The following is a 25,664-nucleotide window of genomic DNA, read 5'->3' as shown; positions in this document are numbered from 1 at the left end:
ATTGTTTTTTAAGTCCTTGAGACATCCATCCTCCATACATTTGTCTAATCCCTTTCAAAGTCATTGCTCATACATCTTGCCTGTATGAATTCAACATTTATTATACATTGTATGGAACCACACTTTGTCTGTCCTGAGCTACTGCCAACCAATTTACAGCAATGTCAAATTCTACTATATGAAAAAACATTGTTTCTGTGCCTTTTATAATTTTATGAATGCCTTGTATGTTACTCCTTTTAAAAAGCAGAATCTCAAATACTTTAACCCTTCCTCATAGGAAATATGTTCCTATCCCCGTCCACCAAAATAGCAAAAACTTTCCTCCATCATGGGAAAAATAGAGATGCATATTCAAAATGACCCTATCCCCTTTCCAGATGTAGCCTGATGTCTGGGTTATGCAACAGACTATTACGGAAAATATAAAGACCTGCTTGCAGCTTTAGCAAAAATTATTTGGAGGAAAAGGATATTTATGTTTGCTAAAATCAGTCCATGTGTCTTTTTTTTCCTTTTGGAGAATGTAATGCTTCTATTCCACCTCAACTATTGATAAAAATGACTGCTTTGCACTATGCTTGAATGATAGACAATCTGTGCATTTCTTATAACACTTCAGGCATTTGCATAACAAATGCAGAAGTGAAGAGATGGGATTTTGTAGTTCTTGGTTCCTCTTTACATGCTAGATATATATTTCTCCCTCAGTAGCACTTATTAACCAATTTGCTGCCAGTCTTAATTTTACAATATATTTGAGGCATAGTACTTCTCTATCCTGGCATACCAACCCTTGCATGGAAAAATTCCCCAAAAGGTTAGTAAGCTTTCCCCCCCCCCGACACACACACACACACACACACACACACACACACACAAGGCATTATGCAGAATGGGTCGACACACATTGCTCATAGCCACTTCAGAACTTCCTAGGGTTGCCACCTCTGGGTTAGGAAATTCCTGGAGATTTGGAGTGGACCCTGGGAAGGCAGATTTTAGAAGGGGAGGGAACTCAACAGGGATGTGATGCTATAGAGTCGACTCTCCAAAGCTGCCATTTCTTCCAGGGGAACTGATCTCTCTAGTCTGGAGATCAGTTATAATTCTAGGAGATCTCCAGGTTCCACTTGGAGGTAGGCAACCCTAGTTCTACACAGGTCTACACAGAGGCAAGACTTCCATCTTGCCTCTGTACAGGGCCTCCTGTTGTTTGGTCTTCCCCAAAATGCTTCCCTTTGCTCCAGAGCCATCTTCTACACTACCTGAAAAGGGGAAACTGAACACGAGGATTTGGACTGGATGTCCTTTGCTAGGATGTCATTTTCTTAATGCAGTATGTCTTCTTAGCCTTAATGCAGTATGTCTTAATCTATAATTATTACTGATAATCTAGAATTATTACTTTATTTTACTGCCCATCATGCAGTATGGGATAGTTAAAAGTTGTTTAAGAAAGGAAACAACTTGCTGCTTTTCAAAGAAATACATTTTGAAAGCCTTGCTCCAAGAATGCTGTAGTGAGCGCCGAAAAGGATTCGAAGCGATGTAAGACTTCCACTGTAGTTTGCCATCATAAGAAGCACAGCTGAGTAAGCAGCGGTGAACAGATCTTTCAGCACTGAGCTCCTTCTTAGTTTGCTGGCCTATTTTCAGAAATTTATTCCCCAAAATGGGCTTACTTTATATATTTAGGAATGCCTTAATCTCATTATATACACCAGGGCAGATGTTGCTGCAAGTAACATGATGCTTTCCACACTTTAATAAATATTTCTCTGCTTTGCTTTGCCAGATAGAATAGGGCAGGGGTACAAAAGCAGATATTACAATAGTAACAGTAACATAGTTGCTAGATCCCCTGCGCCCACTCCTCTTTCAGAGTGGCGGAGGCAGAAATCTTTTTAAAACAGCTGTCAGGCCAATGTCATGACATCACTTACGGGGGAAAAACCAGAAGTGGCATTACACCTCTCTAGAAATCTTTAGCTTAAGCTTAAACCATGGAGTTTCAGCTAGAAAATCTCTAGGGAAAACCTCAGAGTTTCTGGTGATTCCTAGAGAGGCATGACATCCCTTCTGGGTTTTTTTTTTAATGAGGGTCTGCTAGTCACAGTTGGATCCTTGTACGAGGAAAATGGTGTCCATTTTGATTTCTGAAAAGCCTTGCTAGGATTATGGAACAAAAGCCACAAAACACTGGGGATGCAGTAAAAGGGAGAATAAGGTGAGATCAGTCCTCCATCTTGTGCCTACAGAAAAGCTTGTAATCTTTTCTTCTAAGCATTTGTGCTGTGGATTGGGGAGGAGGAGTGCTTCAAATGACATTGCAGACACAAGCAAATAGCTGGATGTCACACTTGCATCACTACTTTTCAAAAGCACTCACTGGTACAACATATCCATTTGATGGCTACTTGAAGTCCAAGTGCTGAGAAACTAAATGATAAGAGACTCTGGCTGGATAGCTGGGACTATACTCAGCACTGCAAACTGGGCAGTGCCTTTTGTGCCTTTCTTCTGCCAAACCCCTTTGTTAATCCAAATAATATCAGACCAACATTTGGTCTCAAAACTTTATATTATTAGATATAAACAGAATGTTTCCCTTATGTAACATTCATCATTACTCCCAGAGGCACTTGGGAAAGCTTTATTCCCACGTTCCTTGCAACATATCCCTTTAAATAAAGTGGGCCCAAGAGCTTATAAAACAGCTAACAATAATAAGCATAAAGCAAATAAGATTTCAAAAATTCATTACTGCATTGTATCCATAAAACACAGTTCCCAGACATTCTGCAGTCCAAACAACAGAGAGCAAGAACTAGGAGATAACAAAGTATCCCAAGGCTGTGAGAATAGATCTTCAAGGGAAACCAAGGGAGATGGAGCAAAACAGACCTCTCTAAAACAGTTACATAATCTTGGTTGTGCCACTCAAAATCTGTATTTCTCACAGATTTGGAACATGGAGAAAAGAAGTTGATCCTTGAGATACTCATAGGTTGCCAGGCCTGGCAACTAGCAGGAGGTTCAGGGGTGGGGACATGGGAGGGCATGATGTCACTTGCACCAACTATGTCACTTCCAGGGAAAATCAAGAAACAATGTTGGACAGCTCTAGGAATTGCTGGAAAGTACAGTTTTCCCATGAAAGAACATAATGACACACATAATTACTTTTTAAAAATTTTCTCCCACCACCACTAGCAACCATAGATTCTCCGCTCTAAAGTCATTTGGGGTTTTAAATACTACCTCTTGGCCTATACGCTGTCCAGTAACCAGTGGAGACAATTCTTTTTTTTTTATAATATTTTTTTATTTTTCAATATCTAACATACAAAACTACTACATACATACATACCCTACAAAACAGTAACTACAAAAGACTACAATAGCACAAGGGATGGGAAGGAAAGGAAAAAAAAGAGAAAGGGAAGGGGGGGGTGGAGAAAAAGGGGAAGGTAATCTACAAACACTAAACACTACGTTTCAATGCTTTCCCTTCATACTGCCACAGTAAAAAAAATAGCTTAATAAGATAGTGACGGAGTGGTTGATCATACAAATTACAAATTACAGCTCAAATTAAATCTTTTTCCCTCCCCTGGGCCTCGGGCGCAATTCCCTCTGCGCAGCTACCGCCGGAGCGCTCATTGCCTCCCCCCTCCCTTCAGGCTTCGGATCCTCTTCTTTTTGCTTGGTGTCTGGTCCAAATTCTGGATTTTTATCCACAAAATCCCTTAGCTGATCTTCCAAATTAATCTTGTAAGCTTTATCTTTATAACTAAACCCGATTCCTTCCGGGAGTAGCCATTTGTACTTTATATCCCGTTCCCTCAAAAGAGCTGCCAACATCTTGTACTTAAATCTTTTCTTCCGCACTAAAAATGGAACGTCCTTCAATATCTTGACTTTATTTCCCAGAAAGTCCAATTCCGCATTGTATGAATTATATAGGATACTGTCCCGGACCCTCCTAGATGAAAACTCGGTAACAATCTCGCGAGGCAGCTGCCGCTTCGTTGCATATTTTGAAGATGTCCGACAGACTCCCAAAATGGCGCTTTTCACTTCTTCTTTAGTTGCCCTCGCGGGTGTCGCTAAAAGTTCCGAGGCGAGATCCCATAAATCCTCTTTTTCCTCCTCCTTAACATTCTGGAGACGCAAAATGGTTTGTGTTCGCTCCACTTGCAGTCCGATCAGCTGGTTTTCCACCAACTTTAATTCCCTGTTCGTTGCTCTCGTAAGTGACGCACTTTCCCGGGCAGACTTCTCTGCCCCCCCCGCTGCTTCTTTAATGGCTTTCACATCGCTTTCAATTAAGCCCACCCTTTGATCTGTTTCATTCAGCTTGTCAACAAAGGGTTTTATGGCTTCCATAACCGCTCTTTTAACCAGTTCTTCAAGCGTCTCGCCCCTCTGCAAGGCCGCCGTAACTGACTTGCCAAGAGAAGGACTCTGCTTTCTTGCTGCCATTTTAGGGGGGGGGGGAAACCGCCAATCTCCCGAGACTCTATGAGGGGGGGGGAAATCCAGTCTTCTAACCTTCAGACCCCACCACTCCTCACAGCGCTTGTAGTAACAGAAGGGATTCGCTTACTTACAGGCTTTTCGCCTAATCCTGCTCCTTGCCGTTTTCAATAGCCCGGCAGCACACTGGGTGCCGCGCTCGTCTGCCGGCCTCCATAGGGACAAACGGGCGATTTACCCCCTGCCTTGATCTGTCAGAGGGCTCTTCCCGGTGCGTCCCGGACTCAGACTCCCTGCCTGAGAGTCTGGGGGCTAACCTTTGCAGATCAGCCGCCCGGCCAGGCGGCTCGGCCGCTTCCTCTCGGACCTGCCGAGAGGAGCGTCCGACATGGCTGCGAAAACGAAAACGAATCACCAGTGGAGACAATTCAAATACATACTGCTGAAATCATAATAGCCCATCCCAGCAATTACTCTGGCAGCTGCATTGCAGAATAATTTCAGAGCATCTTTCAGAGGCAGCTCCATGTACAATACAATACAATACAATATCTAACTCAGTGTCAGAGGAGCTAGATCTTTTCAGGGGCTTTGGGGGTTGTTCAGAGACTGCATGACATTCTCTTTAGCTCAGTTTCCATTATGCATATTCTCTATGCTTCAAATTGTAGTTGTTCACGTATCTTTTCCATTATGGCTTGCCCAGACTCCCTAGTTTCATGCTATGATAAGCAGGTCAAGATGAAAACTGAAACTTGTTTAGCACCAGCTCTCCTAATTTCAAAATACTCCTCTTCTTTCTCCTGCCACCTTCCTACTCATTGGGCCTTACATTCTAATTAATTTTCCAAAAGTAGGACACTATGATGGTACTCTAAAGGGATGGAGGGGAGACTCTGTGAATGATAAGGATTCTGATAACTGGCTACCCAGGTTCATTTCAAGAAAAGGACCAGTCATCGGCCAAGATAGGGCCTCCACTTCATTCATACTTTTGCATGGAATAAATGTCCGTGTGCATTCTAATGACAAACATAAACCAAGCCCAGGCCAAGTGAGGGCTGAGATTCTGGAGAATGGAAACTCTCTGACGCACAAGAGATAGATCTTTTCTCCTAACTGCATCTGCTCACTTACAGCATTGAGAGAAAATTACTGTGTATGGTATGTGTACTAGATGCATTGCAGTCCTTTTGCTTAGACTGCATTCTAGCTCTGGCGATCGTCCAGTGATTGTTATACATTCCAGAGTCAGTCGTGTTCGTCTGCTATAGCAAAAACAAAAAGGAGTCTTATGACATCTTAAGATTAGCAGATTTATTGTGACATTAAGCTTTCCAGCAAACTCTACAAAAGCTTATGCTACAATAAACCTACAAGTCTTAAGACGCATCACAAGATTCCTTTTCGTTTTTTAATGATTTATTGTAGTAAACCAATAGTAATCAAAATGTACTGGTGTGGCAGTTATTTTAATTAGTGGTGAAACAAACAGATTTTTTTTAAAAATCAGGAACTTTTATGTGCCTGCATATTACAACAGAGCAAGGCACCTTCATTTATTTATTTACTTCATTTATACCCTGCCTTTCTCCACAATGGGGTCCCAATGCAGCTTATGTAATTCTTGTCTCCTCCATTTCATCCTCACAACAATCTTGAGGGGTAGGTGAGGCTGAGGCCATCGTCACACGGCCCCTTATTTTGTCAGTTTTGCGCTAGAAATCATTTCCTCTGTTATCATTATCAGAACAGATTCTCCCATCTTTTGACGACTGCTTGCACTTCCAGTCGGTCACATTAACAGGGAAAAGTGCAATTTGACGGGCAGTCAAAGTGCCTCCGGAAACAGGGTCAAAAAATCCCCCCCTTTAAAAAAAAAAATCGCATATTTGTGTTTATATCGCACTTCCGTTATACCAATGTTGTGCTGGGCCAACATTGATATATATAAAGCAGGGGGCAAGACGGGCAGCGAAGCAGAGAATCCACAGCTACTTGGCACTAAAATTTTAGAGGATGTCAGTGTACTCAATCTGTGTAAACTGCTTTGAGGCTTAATTCCGGGTCGTGCTGGGGTTTGTGGGAGTGTGGGGCGGGAGAATCAGCGTTAGGTGGGACAGATGATCGGGGAAGTGAGCGCTTTGGCATTGCAAAGCGTTCACAGTCAATCCAGGGCATTCACAAGGAAGTGGATGAGGACGACATAAAGAGTCACAAAGCATGATTTGGGGAGAATGGCGAAATTGCAACAGAACCGAAATAAGGTGAGCATTCAGCGGGAGATGGTGCTAGTTTGGCGCTAAATTTATGGCCATGTGATGACGGCCTAAGAGAGTGTGACTGACCCAAGGTCACCAATGAGCTGCCATGGCAGAGTGGGTATTCACACCTGTCTCCCCCAGATCCTAGTCCAACTCTCTAACTACTATAAAACACTGCCATTTGTTATAAATGGGAAAGCGAAAATAAGGTCAAACACAAAGCATTTTTATTCCCAGTCATCTTCCCTATGGCAAACATTTTGTGAGCAATATCATCATGGTTTAATTCTCTCTCACTCACACAAACTCCTCACGATTCTGTTCCCAAAATTTTGCAATTTTCCTATGTTTTCAAAAAGTAACAATTATCTAACAACTATCACTACCGTTTTAAAATTGCTAGGAATTGTCCTTACCCTGCATGGGACTGAACACTTGCCATTGGCAAGTTGCCCACAGTAGGGATATCATGATGTTGGGGGAGGGAACAGTGTTGAATTAAACCAGAATTATGAAATTGGCAAAATTATCTGTGAAAAGTAAAACAGAAAAAAATCCTCACCATTATTAAGCTTTGATAATGAAGTGGGGATAAGAAGGAAGTTGTTCTGTTTATAATAAATTGTTGTTAAAGGATGACGGAGTCTACAGCATTATAGTCTGACATGGTGTCAGAAATGGGAACCACTCCCTAGAGACCTTGGTGTGGCTGATGGGCCCTCCTAAGCTATTGACAACAAAGAAACAGAAGAATGCAAAGCCTAGCTTGTCAAAGTTCTCTCCACCATATGCCTTTTCATAGGCCTACAGGATGGCCTAATTAGAAGCAGTGTTTCTCTTGATACAAAACAAATTGAATGCAGGAGGAAGAAGAGGACACTCAGTTATGTTCCCCAATTTATGCCCTGGCCCCACAAATAGCTGCTGCTCTTCCTCCTGAATGCTGTTTGTCTCTATCTACCTTTTTCAGGACCTCTGGCTGGGGGTGGGGGATCCCCTACTCCCATTCTCTGCCCCGCTCCCCCCCCCCGCCCCGTCTCTACTCATCTAGCTGACAGGGGAGGAAAGGTGGGGGAACAGGCCTCCCGGGAGTGATCCCAGGACGGTGCAACAACATCACCTCCAGGAATGACATCATCGCACCGCCCCTGAGAGGACTCCTACACTTCTTGGTGGGCCAATTTTGTCCTCAAATGGGCCGAAATGAGGCCCATTTGGGGCACAAATTGGCTTGCTGAGAAGAACATACGCACTCCCATGTGAGCTCAATGATGTCACTTCCCAGAAGTGATGTCATCACATAGGTGTGGGAGTGTGTGCACTGAGCAGGGAACTCTGACAAAGTAAGCACCAGAGCCCCCCTCCCACCGGGAGGCTAGACGGACCTGACATCCTTACTCTGACTCCTCCCCATTTCTTTGGTCTAGCACACACAATTACATTTCACTATAGATGTTGTAGAGGCTTTGCAAGGTAGACTAACTTTCAAAGCTAGGCTGGGATTGGGAAGGACTTACAGAAGATATAACAGTGCCTGTTTTCATCAGAGAGGTCTTTTGACCATCTTTGGAAAGTTCCTAATATCATGCTTGTCTCTGCTTAAACGAACATGATAATCCACAGTCTTCACCCATGGGCTACATTTGTGATTTGATTATTTCGAAGTGCACAGCAACACATATCTGAATTACAGGATTTGTACTCAAAATGGTGTAAGCAAAGGGCTGGGTGGTCCTGCAGGTAGAGCTGCCAGATCCCCTTATCCTCCTGGCAATAGCATCACTTCTGGGAAGTGAAATTGTCACACAGGCCCAGGAGCCTGTGCATACTTCACATTGGGCTGGTTTGGGTCCCAAATGGGAGTGACATCGTCGCACTGCCCCAGGAGTGCACCCGGGAGGCCTGTTCCCCCACCTTCCCCACCCTCGTCAGCCAGGTAAGTGGTGGCGGGGATGGAGGGTGGGAGCGGAGGATCCCTCACCCCCACCATGACACCTGGGATCCCTACCTGTAGCACACATTTCCAGTTGAAGTGGTACAGGTTATACCCATACCACATACGGTATGTGTTGTCATAGGTTTCAACTCTGCAATTATCCTTGTATGCCATTCATTTTCTGTCTATAGTTAGATGATGGGAATGTACTAATTAAAATAACCCTATTTATTTAGAATTGCTATATGGTGGTGATATGTTGAGATTTGTGTTTGGCTGTTATTTCTCCCCATTCTTCTTGCTCTAGAAAAGAAATTGCCCAATAGTAGCCTTAAACATGTAGAAAGCAGACTCTCAGGGCACATATTGGTGGGAGAGCAGCACTATTTACTACAAGGAAGAGCACTGTGAATTACCATTCATGGCTGTAGCACTGTACACATGACCCAGGCATGCTGTAAAATTTTATGATTTTATCTTGAATATATGAAGCCATCTTACACCAAGACAGACCATTGGTCTTTTGAGATCTGTCTACCCTGACTGGAAATGGCTCTTTGGAGTCCCCACTAGAGAAAGGTCTTTCCAAGCACCTTCTACCTAACCTGAGATTCTTTAATCAGAGATGCTAAGACTGAAGAACCAGTTTAGAGAAGAACCAGGAACCAGTTTAACACCCCAGTTCTCATCCAGTCCCCACACTGGTGTGGACTCTACTCCTGCTGTATTCAGTTACTCTGCAGTAACCTCTCCTTTAACTCGAGTTGTCAGGTCCCCCCAGCAATCAGTGGGAGGAGAGAAAGACGCTCACCATCAACATTACAACAGTACCAGCCACACGTTCACAACTTCTCGGCAAGGCTCCCCTGATCTGTTCAAAAGTCAAGTTGTTCTTTTGGTTAAAATTACATCATACAATCTATTGTAGGACGATTATGCTTGAAGGGTTGGTGAACTACACTTCAAACACATGTGAACATTTTGATCTTTGAACATTCTCAAGGCAGGCCTCTTGCTCTGCTCTTATCTGCACAACTGCTGGATTGAATTTTAAGCTCTTCTAACCTCCATTAGATGTGGATCCAAAGTCTGAAAAGTCTGAAGGCAACTACTCTAACGTATAGGTTGTACAGGTCTTATACATTCACTTGCGCAAGCACTTGCACAAGCACTTGCACAAGCAAGAACATCACTGAATTTACATTTGCTTTCCTTGCACAAAATTCTAGCAGTGTTTAAGGAAAATTAGTTGAAAGATACCTTTTGCATGAAGACAAGTACCTTCAGACCCACGAGCAATAACAAGAAATTTATGACAAAATAAAGTTACCTCTACAGTTGCCAACTCCAGGTTGGAAAATTCCTGGAGATTTGGGGGCATGTGGAATTTGGGAAGGCGCTCAGCATGAATGCAGTAACATAGAGGCCATTTCCACACATCCTAAAAAGAGTGTCCCACTAACCAAACACTGGCGGCTTTTGTGCAGGATCTCTGACATCTTTTTCCAAACCAAATGCAGGCAGTTTTGCTTCTGTTTTCACGGTGCTGCAAAAACTCCCTGCACCCATTTTGGAAACGGAAACATCAGAAATCCCATGCAAAAACCATTACAAAATCGGACTATTGTTTTGAATACCTGTGGTTTTGGAGCTGTGGGAAAAAGACACCATCGCGAGACCTGCTGTGGGAAGACGGGAGACAGGAAGTGCGTAACAACAATAGAGTGGCTGGAGGGAAGCGGCCCTTGCCAAGGGACAGGAAGTGGGGAATCGCCATTTTTGAAAGTGGAAGGGTCGTGGCTTCAGCGGAAGAGGAAGTAGGCCATCTTGGATTATAATAACATAGAGAAACCATAGAGAAAAGACGCCCGACATTTTGGATATAAAAAATTAATTTTGGCAAAGATTGGGACATTTGAAAAAAAGGAAAACGTTTAATTATACGCCACGGAGCTGAGGAAGAGAGCAGATTCGTGGGAGCGAGCTAAAGCAAGCCCCACGATGTCGAAAAAAGAGTGGCAATCGGCAATAGAAAATTTGGACAAAAAACTTATAGACATGATGAAAGAACTTAAGGACACGAAATTGGAGCTTATTAAAGAGGTCAAAGAAGTTACACAGACAGTAAAGTCGGAGCTGTCAGAAGTGAAAAAAGGCGTGGAAACGATTAGCAGTGAATTACAAGGAACGAAACAGAGAGTCAAAACAGTAGAAGACGCGATGGAGAATTTAATAGAAACGCAACAAACAGAGATGAGATTGGTAAAGGGGAGGATGTCAGTTGCAGAAACTAAACACATGGAGAAGCAGCTTCGTTTTCGTGGTCTGCCAGAAGTTGAAGGGAAGTCAGCGCAAGAACAGATGACTGAGGTGTTGGCTGAATACCTGGGGAAGGAGGAGGAGGAAATTGTGGCTATCCTAGATGTGGCGTATCGTGTGAACTCGAGAATTGCAACCCAGAGGAAACTACCAAGGGATGTGATCGTGCAGTTTACAACTAGGAATATGAAAGAGAGGATTGTGACAAAACAATTTCAAGATCCATTGGAGATTGATGGCAAGACGATTATCATAATGAAGGAATTGCCCAGATCAGTGTTACTGGACAGGAAAAAATATAGAGTGTTAATTCAGACTTTGAAGGACATGAACATTAGGTACAGATGGGAGTTACCGGAAGGAGTGTCCTTTGAGTTTGGAGGGGCAAAAAAGCGTATCAGATCTGAGCGGGAGATGGAGAGATTTATTAAGGACAATGAAAAAGACTTACCAACAAAACCATGAATATGGAGTGTAAAGTATTATCTTGGAATGTAAATGGACTAAACTCACCGAATAAGAGAAAAAATATTTTTCATTGGCTACTAAAACAAAAATGTGATATTGTTTGTTTGCAGGAGACCCATATTAGAAAACAGGATGTAAAATATTTAAAATCTGGAAAATTGGGCAAAGAATTTGTAGCGGCTTCCAACAAGAAAAAAAGAGGAGTGGTGTTGTATATAAAAGAGGAGCTGCAGCCAAAATTTGTTATGAGAGATGTGGAAGCTAGATTTGTAGCAGTGGAATGTAATTGGAACTTAAAGAGAGTGTTGGTAGTCGGACTTTATGCACCTAACGGTGCAAAGGAAAGCTTCTTTGAGGACTTAAGGAAGCACTTAGACGATCTTGTATATGACCAGATAATTCTTGCTGGAGATTTCAATGGAGTGACAGATTTGGAACTAGACAAAAAGACTACAAAAGCACAAAAGAAAAGAGGACTATTGCCAAAGCTTTTTTTTGAGTTGATTCAACAAGAGACTCTCGAAGACGTATGGAGGAGAGAATATCCTAAAACCAGACAGTTTACTTTTTATTCTGCAAGGCATCCTACATTATCAAGAATTGATATGATCTGGGCCTCAAAGGACTTAGCGTTATGGACTAAGGAGGTAGAAATAATGCCGATGGTAGGCTCAGATCACAACCCAATTATGTGGAAATTTGGAAAAAGAAGAAAAAGGAAAGCCTGGAGAATAAATGAGGACTTGTTACAGGAAAGTGAGAATATGGAAACATTGAGAAGAGAGACTAAGTTTTTTATACAATACAACGTGAATAAAGAAGTACCAACCAGTAAAGTTTGGGACGCGTATAAGGCGGTTGTAAGGGGCATACTAATGGACTTAAATGGTAGAGCAAGGAAAAAGAAAGAGGAGAAAAGACAAGAGATTGAGGAGAAAATAAAGGCCAAAGAAGTACAGTTAAAAAAGAGACCAGGGAAAAAGAAAATACATCAGGAAATCAAAATTCTTCAAGAACAGTTAACAGCAATGAGTAATAAAGAATTGGAGTGGAACCTTAAAAGACTGAATCAAAAAGCTTTTGAGGGTGCTAATAAACCTGGGAAATATTTGGCATGGCAATTAAAGAAGAAAAGGGAAAAGAAAATAATAAATAAAATTTGTGAAGAAAACAAAACGTATTTGGAGCAGACTACCATTAGCAGAGCCTTTTATAAATTTTACGCTAAGCTGCATAATAAAAAAGAAGTAAACAAAGAATCAATAGCATCATATTTGGAGAAAACCAAACTTCCAGAGATCTCGGAAGCTTGGAGAAATAAGTTGAACAGTGAAGTAACTGACGAGGAAATAAGTATGGCAATACAATCCGCAAATCTAGGAAAGGCGCCAGGGCCAGATGGACTTACGGCTAAATTTTATAAGACAATGGCCAACGAATTGGCACCATTCCTAAAAGAGGTGATGAACGGAGTTTTTAGGGATCAAAGAATTCCAGACACTTGGAGCGAAGCGAATATATCATTGATCCCAAAAGAGGGCCAAGATCTGACTAGCGTGAAAAATTACAGGCCTATATCATTACTTAACAATGATTATAAAATTTTTGCAAAGATATTGGCGGAGAGACTGAAGGGGTGGCTCTCGGAAGTTATAGAGGAAGAACAAGCAGGTTTTTTGCCGGACAGACAAATAAGAGACAATTTAAGGACAGTGATCAATGCTATTGAATACTATGACAAGCGTTGCGATAAAGAGGTTGGTTTCTTCTTTGTAGACGCTGAAAAAGCGTTTGACAATTTAAACTGGGATTTTTTGTTTGCCACTATGGAAAAGCTACAATTAGGAGAAGGATTCATCAGAGCAATTAAAGAAATATATAGGGACCAGACTGCAGCAATTGTAGTGAATGATGAACTGACCAAGAAATTGACGATTAGTAAAGGAACAAGACAAGGTTGCCCGTTATCTCCATTGTTGTTCATATTAGTATTGGAGATTCTGATGATACAAATACGACAAGACGAGGAAATACGAGGAATAAAAATAAAGGACTATTCATACAAGGTTAGAGCATTTGCAGATGACATAATGTTAATTGTAGAAGATCCATTGGAGAACATGCCAAAAGTGATAGATAAGATTAAGGAGTTTGGTGACTTGGCAGGTTTCTTCATTAATAAAAAGAAGTCAAAGATACTATGTAAAAACATGACTAAGCAGAAACAACAATTGTTAATGGAAACAACGGACTGTGAAGTAACTAGTAAGGTGAAATATTTGGGAGTTGAGCTGACTGCAAAAAATATAGATTTGTTCAAGAATAATTATGAAAAATTATGGACTCAGATAGAGAGAGACTTGATCAAATGGAATAGACTGAATTTGTCATGGTTGGGCAGGATTGCAGCAGTTAAGATGAATGTGTTACCAAGAGTAATGTTTTTGTTACAGACAATACCAATCATCAGAGACTCTAAACAATTTGAAAAATGGCAGAGGAAAATATCAGATTTTGTTTGGGCAGGCAAGAAGCCTCGAGTGAAAGTAAAAGTTCTACAAGATGCAAAGGAGAGAGGCGGAATGCAACTGCCCAATCTGAGACTTTACCATGATGCAATCTGCCTAGTTTGGCTAAAAGAGTGGATGACATTAAAGAATAAGAAACTATTAGCCCTAGAGGGATATAAAAAAATTTTTGGATGGCACGCATACCTATGGCATGACAAAGTAAAGGTCAACTCGATGTTCCTGCATCATTTTGTAAGGAGAAGTCTATATACAATCTGGAAGAAGTACAGAACTTACATACAAGAAGGAACCCCCTTGTGGGTGGTTCCATATGAGGTGATAGATCCGAGAGCTGTGGATAATGAACAACAATGTTTAACGTACAAAGAAATAACTAAGATTGAAGTATCTAAACTTAGAATAAAGACGCAAGAGGAACTATCACCTAACTATGATTGGTTCCAGTATAGACAGATTAGAGACTTATATAACTCGGACTTTGCAAAAGAGGGCATACGAACAGAGAACTCGGAACTAGAGCAGACCCTTCTTAAAGAAGACAAGAAAAGAATATCCAAGGTATACCAAGTACTGTTGAAATGGTATACTGAGGATGAGATAGTTAAAACACAGATGGTGAAATGGGCTATAAATTTCAATAAAGAAATAACAATGGAGGCATGGGAATACTTGTGGAAAACTACAATGAAGACAACGACATGCATTAATATTAAAGAGAACATTTTCAAAATGATCTATCGTTGGTACATGACACCAAAGAAGATTGCGCTAGGGAACTTGAATACTTCTAATAAATGCTGGAAATGTAAGAAACATGAGGGCTCCCTCTATCATATGTGGTGGTCGTGTGAGGTAGCTAGGCAGTTCTGGGGGGAAATAATAAGAGAAATGAGTGAAATTTTACAGTTTCAAATAAATAAGAACCCAGAACTCCTGCTGCTAAACTTGGGAATGGAGGGAATTCCAGCCCATCATAGGACGTTGATTTTTTATATGACTGCAGCAGCTAGACTTTTGTATGCGCAGAAATGGAAAGTACAAGAAGTGCCAACTATTGAAGATTGGATCTACAAATTGCTGTATATGGCTGAAATGGACAAGATGACAAGAAAACTGAGAGATCTGGACTCAGGGCAGTTTAACACAGACTGGGAGAAGCTGAAACAATATCTGGAGAAGAAATGGGAGGTGGGAGGAAAACTGTGGCAGTTTGAGAACTACTGAAGTATAATAAAAGTATAAAAGAGAGGGGTGACTTTACCGGGGGAGGAAGAGAAATGTGAATTTATAAGCAGTTAGATTAATTGATTGAGATATATATAGATATGTATAGGTTAACTGATAGAACATTGATAGAGAATAATTAATGATAAGGTTTAAACATGAGGATTGAGTAAATAACAATATTTTCTTTCTTTGATAAGATTTATATGCACCAAACTGAATGTACAGAAGAGTTAAATTGATTGATTATGCGAGGAGTTATATAGAATTACCATAAAAAGTTGAAATGAGTAATATATAGAGAACAAATCAAATTGTTTGATTTAAATGTGGGAAATTTTTATGGTTTATGATATATAGGTTTATATAGAAATATTCAAAACTGGAAAATGGGATAAATTGTTTATCCAAGGACGTATAGTTTGGGTGTATAATAAGTAAAGGAGTTAAAGATGTACTGCTTAATATAATGTAGAATGTATATTTGTTTTAGACAGAGGAATTTAATAGAAGTAAGGGAAAAGGGACAGAGGGTGGGAAAGCTGTTGGAAGTCAACAAAAGGGAGGGGGAAAGGGAGGGTTAGAAACGAAAAATTAGGGGAAAATTGACTGTAATGTAAAAATAAAAATGTTCTAACCCAATAAAAAAATTTTCAAAAAAAAAAAAAGAAATCCCATGCAAAAACCACCAGCATTCAGTGAGCGTGGAAACGGCCAGAGTCTATCATATAAAGCTGCTGTTTTCTGTAGGGGAATTGATCTCTGTAGTCTGGACATGTTGCAATTCTTCGAAAACTCCAGGCTATTCCTGCAGGTTGACAACCCTCGTTGTCTTCCTTCTCTCTCTTTTGAATTTATAATCCTTTTGGAATTATAGGAAGCTTCAAATGCCACAAAGAATTATGAGAATCTAGCCAATCACTGAAGATCCATTATGAACAAACAGTACGGGCCAAACTAGACGTAACAGCATCCTTGTGGCTGACATCACCATTTTACAGTCATTTAAAATTTCTGAGAGGCCCAGTCCTAATCAGGCCTGCAGTGCAGCACTCTTGTCCCCTACCCCCACATGTCCCTTTTCAAGAGCCAAAACCATGGGGGGCTGTTTCAGCACTTGATAAGGTGTGGGGGGGGGCAACAGCACCTCAGCCTGCTGAGCTGTGGCATTGCATTTTTAAATACCATTAAAATGTCAGCAGTATCCTCATGGCTGCCAACAAGGACATTGTCACATCCAGTTTGGCCCTATGTCATGTCATATAATGTTAGTTATGGTGATACTACTGAGTAGAGCTGTATAAAAAGAATTCAGCAGATTAGGTCAATGCTACTCAAACTATATTTTAGGAGAGAAGCATGTTGTCTGTCAGTGCAGCTTGTAAACTGTTGCATGATCAGAGTCCCCAGACTTCCCTTTCAAAACCAGGTAAAAGGCTCACCAACTCTTGAGTCATGTCTCTCTGATTATCTGATCTATCTGGTTTCTAGAATCTGCTCAGTTATAAACTTTGCTCTAGATCTGACCCATGAACTTAGAGCAAAGCCTTCCTGCCCTCCACTCTTCCTGACAATGGCAAGAAGACATTGTAACCCTGAGAAACTCTCTTTTTAAAATATCCATCAGAAATGTCAGCAGTACACTTACACAAATAAGAGACCATAAGATTAATACTCTGGAAAATATTTAGTGAAGTTATGGAATATGGTTATATACTGGATCATGATGAGGGCTGAGTTTTTATTCTTGCTTATTTTGATGTTCTTTTAATTCAGTAATTAGTAGCAAAAAAATTGCATGTGAGCCAGTCATAACTAAAGCAAGGCACGTGCACTTCCAGAAAAGAACGAGCTGCATACTAAGAAGAATCCTTCTAAACCTTGCTAATAATCTACTACCTGCTGCTTACGAAAAAGAATGACTGGGCTTCAGAGGGGATAGGGTAGTTCCTTTTGTCCTGTCTCACACAGAGGGTCAACCAGTTACTCTGTAGGGCTAACAAAGCACAGAGGCTGAGGCCTTCCCCTAAAGTTCCCTACTGGCACTCGTAGTCAGAGGCTCACTGCCTCTGAATGTGGAGATTCTCCTTAGTAAACATGGCTAGTAGCTTGGGTTACTAGGTGTCTGGTTTTGACCCAGACAGTCAAGTATTCTCTTGGACAGTCCAAGGGAAACTGGATCAAAATACCGGATATCTGGCAACAGCCTGTGAGGGAAAGAAGCACTGCTGTGGCCTGGGCTGGGCCCGGGCCTCACTCTGCTGCTCTACTCCTCAGCAAGGCCAGCACAGGCAAGGGAAAGAAGTGGCGCTGTGGCCTGGGCTGGGCTTCTCTCTTCCGCTCCGCCCCTCAGAAAGGCCAGCCTTGGTGAGGGAAAGAGGCAGCACAATGGCCTGGGCTAGGCCTCACTCTGTTACTCCGCCCCTCAGCAAGGTCAGCCCTGCAAAAGCCACACTGACAGCTTGGGCAGCAGATGACATCACTTCCAGAAGTGATATCATCTCACTGGGCCTGGAAGTGCATAAAAAGGCCCATTTTTTCTTTCTATATCATCTGGCAACCCTACTAGTAGCCACTGATAGACCTATACTCCACCACTTCTTTTAAAGCTGTCTATGCCTGCGGCCATCACTATCATCTTGGTTGCCCCCTTCTGTACTTTTCCCAGCTCTACAATGTCCTCTTTGAATACTGCACACTGCATTTCAAATAAGGCTGGACCACAGGCATTAAAATATTGGCTGTTTTAATTTCAATCCAACACTCAGTAGCCATGACACATTGCAGGGAAGTGGTATGTACTACTGGAAAACTATTTTGTAAAAGTTTGTCTGCCATTAATGGTCTTCTCACTCATGAAGTCACTGACGAACCAGTACTTAACACCAAAACTTTACCTGTTTCAAGCCTGGCTTTGTCAAATGGACCACTTACCCCTAGAATCTCTAATGAAATCAAGAGAAGATGCCTCCCGTTGTCACAGATCATCTTTCACAATTCCATCTCCCTTCATTCTTTGTATCACGTTGCTCCCAAAACTGCAGGCATCCAGTGCAAGGAGCCTTGGCTTCCCATAAGGCTCTTGACTTGACTTATAGGTAAATTAATGAAGTTGACACCTGTCCACAGGATAAATATAGCAAATATATCCAACATGTGCTATACGGACCACTAAAAAGCACACCCTCCTGTCAGTAATCTCTATTCATAGTTACCTTGAGCTACACTAAGGACATTATTGCCCCATTTCCCAGACCACATTGCTTAGCTAATTATTTCAATTTTTTTGGTCAATAGGACTTTCAGAAACAAACCCATAGACTATGGGAAACAAGACACAAAGCATCATCTAAGATAGTCATTTTTAAACAATATTGTGAGGAGACACTAGAAATGAAAGTTTTTTTTAAAAAACAGCTGTGTATTCTAGGAAGGGTATGCTGTCAGTCTGTCATTGCCTCCACTAATCAGAGCATGTGCACTATAGAGATGTGAAGGTAACAGGGAGGTTTATTCACAAATGGTGTCAACCCTAGGAAAGTTTCAATGTGTCACACCATCATTTGACAGCATTAGCCACAAATTCCACTGAAGCAACTATTGAATCAATAGAAACTCCTCAGCTACAAAGTCCTAACAGCTTTTTATATTCAAGGAATGAGAGACGGGTCAGTGTTTCATATCTTCCTTTGTGATGCCATGATTTTCTTTAGATAATCTATTTTTAGTCAGTTTCCTTTTCTAAATACAGCTTTGGTTCTGAAAGATACCAAAATACATATGGACTATTCTGTATTTGAGGCATACTAACAGGTGAGGCGCCATGGGCTGTATTTTTGTAGTATACAGGCTTATTTCCAGTAAAAAGCATACAACCTGAATTTTAGTTTCTGCCTTACAAATGTTAGGATAGTATAAGATGGATCCAGCAAAGCATTCATGTGAATAGAAGTATTTCCACACACTGATTATGACTTCCTCACCTCCCCCTTCCTGCTGCAACCCAAAATACCCCTTGGAACTCTGATCCTGGGGAACAGTAGGAGGGCAGGCATTTGATGGGGGGGGGCGAGTACTTGGGCTGAAGAAGGAAGGGAATGGGGAGAAATGTGTGGGCCGCATGCAGAAGTCCTTCCACCCATGGAAACACTGCATCCCATCCTCCCTCTGCTCAAGTTCATGCAATTTTTAATTTTGAAAAGACGACTTCTCCATCCGTATGTAAAACTAGCAGATGGGGACCACGGTGGCCCATGAAACAAAAAACTTACTGTAAGAGCCACCTACTGAAGTTTCTGAAAGCCATGCTGATACATTGTTTATACTGCTGGATTTTGAACTTGCTTTGTTTTAAAGGCATTTTGTCTTTGGGATGTTACTATAATGAGGAACACTACTTCAGCAGGTGTAGTTGGGCATTTACAATAAAGTACACCTCCTCTTACACTTATAAAAACTGCTCACTTCCCTCAAGATCTTTAAAATGCTCCTATGTAAATCCAGAAGAATCACAAATTGCTGTCTAATTGAATCAAGACTTTATATAGGGTCCGGGTTTGAACTGTGGGGGTCATTCAAATTGCAGATTGAGATGCAGGCAATAGTATATATTCAGGCCGAAGGGAAGGGGCAAGCAGAATGATACTCCCTATAGCCTGAACCAGATTGATTACTCCAAAGCAAATCAAGGACTACTTATGCCAAACTGATATGGAACTGTGTAGTTATGCCTTTGCCGCTCCCTCCCCAAGTAAGGTGACACTTTGCAGCACATAGCAACTTGCCACACAGGCAAAGGGCTCTGCTGTAAATAGACCTGCCTCATTTAGAAAGTTTGCCCAAACCATCTTGAAGAGGCAGGAAAAGTGCCTTCCCTCCCATGCATTGATCTTCAAAAGGTGGGCCAGGCCCCTGTGCAGAGGACAGAAGTGTTAGACCCCCTCCGAAGAAGCCACAAACACAGGGCCCCTGGAAGCCATCCTCAGCCCCAGTGAGCAGCGACTGTGGACTACTCCATCTTCACCCAGCACTGTTGGCCCCTTTCAGAAAGCAAAGTCCTGATCCCAGGAGAGAGGGGTGAAGGACAGGGGTGCTGCACAGGACCCTGAGAAGGAATTCAGTAAGCAGTCAAGTTCCTGCTCTTGTGGTCTAGCTGTACAAGCCCCTGATTCCTCTGTAGCCCTGCAAGAGGGAGCAGTCCCCAGTCACTGCTTGCTAGGGAGACCAGGATCCAGAGCAGCACCTTAAGTGCATATATCCAAGATTACAACATGCAAATCTGCAGCACTGACTAACACTGGCAGTATTACTACACTGAAGTAATTCCAAGTTAATAAATCCCAAGCAATCGTCACTGGCTGGAGCTGCATACATTCAAAATTACTGTGGTCTGCAATCCCCATTGCATCCATAACTATGAACTGAAACATGGGAAGATGCAAATCATTATTTTATTGACATTCTTTTTTCACCTTTCCCCTAAAAAGCTCAGGATGATGTACATAGCTGCTCATCCTCCATTTTATCACCACAAACCACCCTATGACTTGTGCAGGATCAGGCCAGGCATCCTTGCTCAAGGTTACCCAGTGAGTTTCACAGCCAGCAGGGGCTTGAACCTGAGTCATTCGGTACCAAGCCACTACACTACACTGCCACAGGCAAAGTATGCTGGGTTAAGTAGTATCTAACTCATCAGGGAGGCAGACTACAAATTGTGCACAGATCTTCAGCCTTTTGTATCCATCTAAAGGAGGCATACCTTTAAAACAGCAAAAAATATGCTTGGAAAAAAATCAGCCTCACAGTTCCCATCTTTCCTTTGCGTTAATTCCCAAACTCTCAAATGACCACTACATTCACTATTTAAAAGGTGCTTTATTTCAACCAGATGTGCTTTTAACATCTGCACATTTGTCAGCATTCATTATCATGCTGAGATCTGAGCATGTGCCAGTAGCAGCTGCCAGCAAAACCATGCATACCCAAGATCAGGGGCCCAATGTGTGAGCTGTTTTTGAATCTGTACAGTTGGCAGCATTCATCACCCCATTATGCAGCCAGCCAGCGGCCACTGTTAGTGCATATTCAGAATTGTGGAGCAAAGTTCTATGACACATAATTTTGACAAATCATTGCACAGTTACTGAAGTAATAGGATGCCTCCCTACAGCTCCCGTGTGGCAGTGCAAGAATGCACATAGCAAAATATTTGCAACCCGATGTAGAATACAAAGAACGAAGTAGGTGTTTTTTCAAGAGTTCAGGGATGCTACTCTCCATCTACAATTTGAACAGAGGAAAGTTCACATCACTCATATTCTCTTCTACAACAAACACCAAGCCTTAACCTCCTTTACATTTTCAGCATTCAATAAATACTCAACAATTCAAATGCTGATCTCAGTTATCTGTCTTGCTCCTCCCCGACCCAACATTCAGACAAGATGCATTTTTAATGAAGCATGAACACTGCATTTTTAATGACGCACGAAATAAGTAGCATTTTATTATTTCTGAGGAAATCTTAAGAGATCCACAAAAGCACTCCAAGAAAAGAAGAGAGATCTCCGATGTCACAAAAACTAGCCAATCAATACTGTGCAAAGTTGGCTTCTGTTGTAAAGTGGCAAAACTGATTTCCCCCTCCCCACAAACTCATCTTTGCACAGGAAGTTGTAAATCTGTATAGAGTGCAATGAGCGCACTTCTACAGCTGTTCGAACAATAGGTGTCTGTATGCAATCTAAATCAACCATCACAAACTAGCCCATCTTGGTAGTAGCTGCACAGATAATTAGTGGCTAAATGTAGAAGGCATATGAGCTGTGAGAAGGGGACCAAGGAGGTTCAGTTTGCTTCAGACTCATGTTACTATTGCTGGTGGTACACCCCAGCATTTCTTTGACAACGTGCAACCTAGCCAAGCCAACTTATCCTGTGACACAAAAGAGTTTCATCAAAAAAGACATCACAATTTAGTGATGTCTCCCCAGTTAGGGAGAGGAATGTTCCTTTGCAGTAAATGCACCGAGATACTTTAGCACAATTTAGATGCACTGACAAATGCTGGTTTGTTCTACCCCACAAGCCACTACCTCTTAAGGCTCGACAAGTAACTTCCACTTCCACAACAAACCACAGGCTATTGCTTCATCTAAACCACAAATTACGGTTTGTCCACTTGCCTCCATGCCATGATTCCAAACCAGAATTAAAATATGGCTTGAACGGATCGTTTATGGTTCAGCTTGCTGCAAAAGCAATTATTTCCAAACCACATGCATGGGGACAAGAGAGAGGAGGGCAGCATACAAGACATAGGTCCAAGGCTAACAACCAACCTTGACCCATCATGACATACCGGATGTGCCCACCCCCACTGAGACATTTTAAGGCAATCACAGGCATGGTCTATTTTCAGCCTCCTTGAACAGGCGTCCAGAGAACTGCAGCCTACAGTCTTACAGAAATTGACATGCATCCAAGGGCTCAAGTCACCAAGTGCTCTGATTGCAACAGATGCAGATCCTCTGCTTTCCAAAGGAAGGAGATACCAGGGCACAGTCCTGCTCTGAAGCCAGCTCATGTACTGTGATGGGATCCAAATGGGTCCAGTGGTGATCAGAATGCAGTCTGTGCACTCCCAGGAACACTTTAAAAATTGCTATCTATGTGGGGAAAGCATGCTGTGCGAAACAGGACTCTGCAGACGAGATGGTGCAACATGAAAAGAACATCTGCCTGATGCTACTGGGGTGAAGTCTGTCTTGTTCGTCCAACATGCACACACACAGTCAGGCCTGACTGAGAAGCAAAGTAAGCCAATTTGTGAAGAGTAATCTAATTCAAAGCCAAGGAAGTGTGGCATTTGCGTGTAGCGCTTTCTCCATAGTGTTCTGTAGCACACCTGCAGGCATTCGACACCTCTTGTGTGGGGAAGAACAATAGATTTCAAAGTCTAATAGCCACCAAAAACATTATTTCCCCCCTTCGCAGTGTCTCTTACAGCTGCAGACTGCAATCGTCTGCTCTCACAGAGGCAACACAGAAAGTCGCTTTTAAGGCAAGCCCACCTTGACTCCCCAGACTTCTGAACACCTGTCAGGGTGAGGGGGATGAATTGGAATACTGCCAGGCCCAGAAAATGTCCTCCTTGCTTCTCCACTATGCACTACAACAGAGACCTCCATAGGAACCGATGTCACTCTGGGCACAGGCCGAATCAATCCTGTCATTTATCCCATTTATGTAAGGCCTCTTTCTTCCCCCACGGAACGCAAGGGGTCTCCCACCCAGAGCACTGGCCAGACCTCGGGCAGCTTGCTCCCATCAGGCGCCCTCCAGTCGCGGCAGCGCAGGCAGAGGCCGGCGTTGCCTACTATAGCAGTTTCTATCCGTCGCCCTTTGCAGGCGGCCTCTCCCGAGCGAGGGCGGCCAAGCGGGAGGGGGGATTTGCAACCGAAGCGCCTTAACCTGGGGGCGAGCGGCTGGAGGAGATTTACAGCCTCGCTGGGCTCGAGTGTGGGTGGGAGAGGGACATCTCGCCCACATTTCATCTGACGTTGCTTGAGCCGCGGCGGATTTCCAGCTCCGCCTGTCGAAACGGATTTTTTTTAACCCGTGAGGTCTCCGCCGACAGAAGCCAGTTCACAGGCACGCGCGAATATTCTAGGCAGAAACCTGGGGCTGGGAGGGTCCCGTTAGGGGGCGATCCCGGCGCACCCCTCGCGGACCACCCCAGGCCCAGGCCCGACAGCGGGCAGAGGTGCGGGCGCCATCCGCACGCCCGCACAGAACGCTCCGCTTGCTCTCCCCGGTGTAACTGCTGGCAGAGGGGAAACGCAACGCTCAGCAGCCGGGTTGAGGGAAGGGCAGCGAAGACGGGAACGCCGCCTTGCCCCTGCATAAAAACGGGCTGGAGCCCGGCTGGTCGTTTAAGCCGTTCTGACACCCGACGCCTCTCTCTGCCCCTTCCACCAATTCATTGCCGTGGGACTGAAAGGGGGAGAGAACCGTCGCTCAGAAGGAACCATCCACGACCTTTAAATGCTCCCGACGCTACGCTACTCTTCGCTTTATCTAGGAGTAAGGCCCCACAGCTGGACTTGCTTCCAGGCAAGACGGCAGGAGAATGGGGACTGCCGCCCCCCGCCCCCCCCCCCCGTTTCGCTTCCTCCTGTCGCCGGTTCCTCAGCCTCGGGTCTCCCAGAGCGGCCAAGAGGGCCAAGGGTTGAGGAGGAGGCAACGTGGCTGAGCTGTCAGTGTCAGGAGAAAGGAGGAATCTTGAGCAGGAACAACACCGCGGGAGAAGGGGAGGGAGCTGAGCAGGACGCCGCACTGCACTGCACGACACTACTTGCACATCCACACATGCACAGCCCACGACACGCCGTTCCTTCCCCCACCCCACATCGCGCAGAAAGAACGCAAAGGCTCGGATTCTGCGGACACAGCCCCATCCCCGTCCTCCGTTACCTTCTCTTGGGCCCTGGTGAGCTTCTTCTGTACATTGCTGGCTATTTTCCCGGCAGTGACTCCCTTGCCCATCTCAGCCATTTCGCCGTGCTTTGAAAACTGTGCGGTGCTTAAATTAATCAGACGGGCAGGAAGGAGGGAAAGACCAGGAGCGAAACAATGGCCATAGCCCTCTTCTAGAGGCAGCGGACGGCAGGATACAGCCTTTTAAAGAGACAGTACCAGCTAGGCACAACAGCGTCTTAAAGGGACAGCGCTCTCCGTTTAGAGCAGCCTGGGGGCTACTTCCTCGCCGAAGAAAATGCGCGGGCTTATGGTTGTCAACCTCCAGGCAGAGCCTGGAGCTCTCCAGAAATTACAATTGCTCTCCGGACTACAGAGATCACTTCCCGGGGATAAAATGGCTGCCTTGGACGGTCGACTCTATGGCATTATACGCTGCTGAGCTCCCTCCACAAATCGTGCCCACCTCAGGTTCCAGCACCAAATCTCCAGGAATTTCCTAACCCAGAGTTGGTAACCTTAGCAGACTGCCTGATCTAAAGACTCACAGAGACAGTTTTTCACATAGCCTGTCTTTTGACTATTATCTTATTCTGCTATTATTATTGTTGTTTATTTATAATCCATATTTCTTACTGAGATCCATGGTAGATTACATACTGCAAGTGAATACAATACAATCAATAGCTACGACATTCACAGAGGAAAAATACAATATGATCAACAGTTGAGATATTCAATGAAAACAGATAAAATAGGGTATGGTAGCCACAAATTTGAAAACCAGCATAAAGCCAAAAACATAGATGAAATCTTTCTGAATTAAAGTGTAAGTGATTAACATGACATCTTTAGCAACATTGAACTGCCCAGCAGGAGCATAGCTACACCAGTAGACAATACCCAACAGTCTAGTCTACAGTACTTGTCTCTTACCAAGGTATGTCTTTGAACTAGGCC

General features: G+C 43.1%; 1 protein-coding gene across 7 annotated transcripts in view; it reads right to left on the bottom strand.

Moving 5' to 3' along the window:
* Positions 1-24,889, bottom strand: part of BIN1 (bridging integrator 1) — a 152,735-nt gene extending 127,846 nt beyond the window's left edge. For 5 of the 7 annotated variants that reach the window (XM_054970205.1, XM_054970211.1, XM_054970207.1 and 2 more), the window contains exon 1: positions 24,702-24,889. In XM_054970205.1, the coding sequence (XP_054826180.1) occupies positions 24,702-24,782 (81 nt within the window). In that variant the 5' untranslated portion in view covers positions 24,783-24,889. The remainder of the gene's footprint in view (positions 1-24,701) is intronic. The other 2 variants (XM_054970210.1, XM_054970209.1) reach the window with 2 other exon arrangements.
* Between the last annotated feature and the right edge of the window lie 775 nt (positions 24,890-25,664).

The sequence above is a fragment of the Eublepharis macularius genome, chromosome 2 (genome assembly GCF_028583425.1).
Source record: "Eublepharis macularius isolate TG4126 chromosome 2, MPM_Emac_v1.0, whole genome shotgun sequence".
Taxonomy (NCBI): domain Eukaryota; kingdom Metazoa; phylum Chordata; class Lepidosauria; order Squamata; family Eublepharidae; genus Eublepharis; species Eublepharis macularius.
The sequence above is the reverse complement of the archived record's forward strand: the minus strand, read 5'-3'. Positions and strand labels throughout refer to the sequence as shown.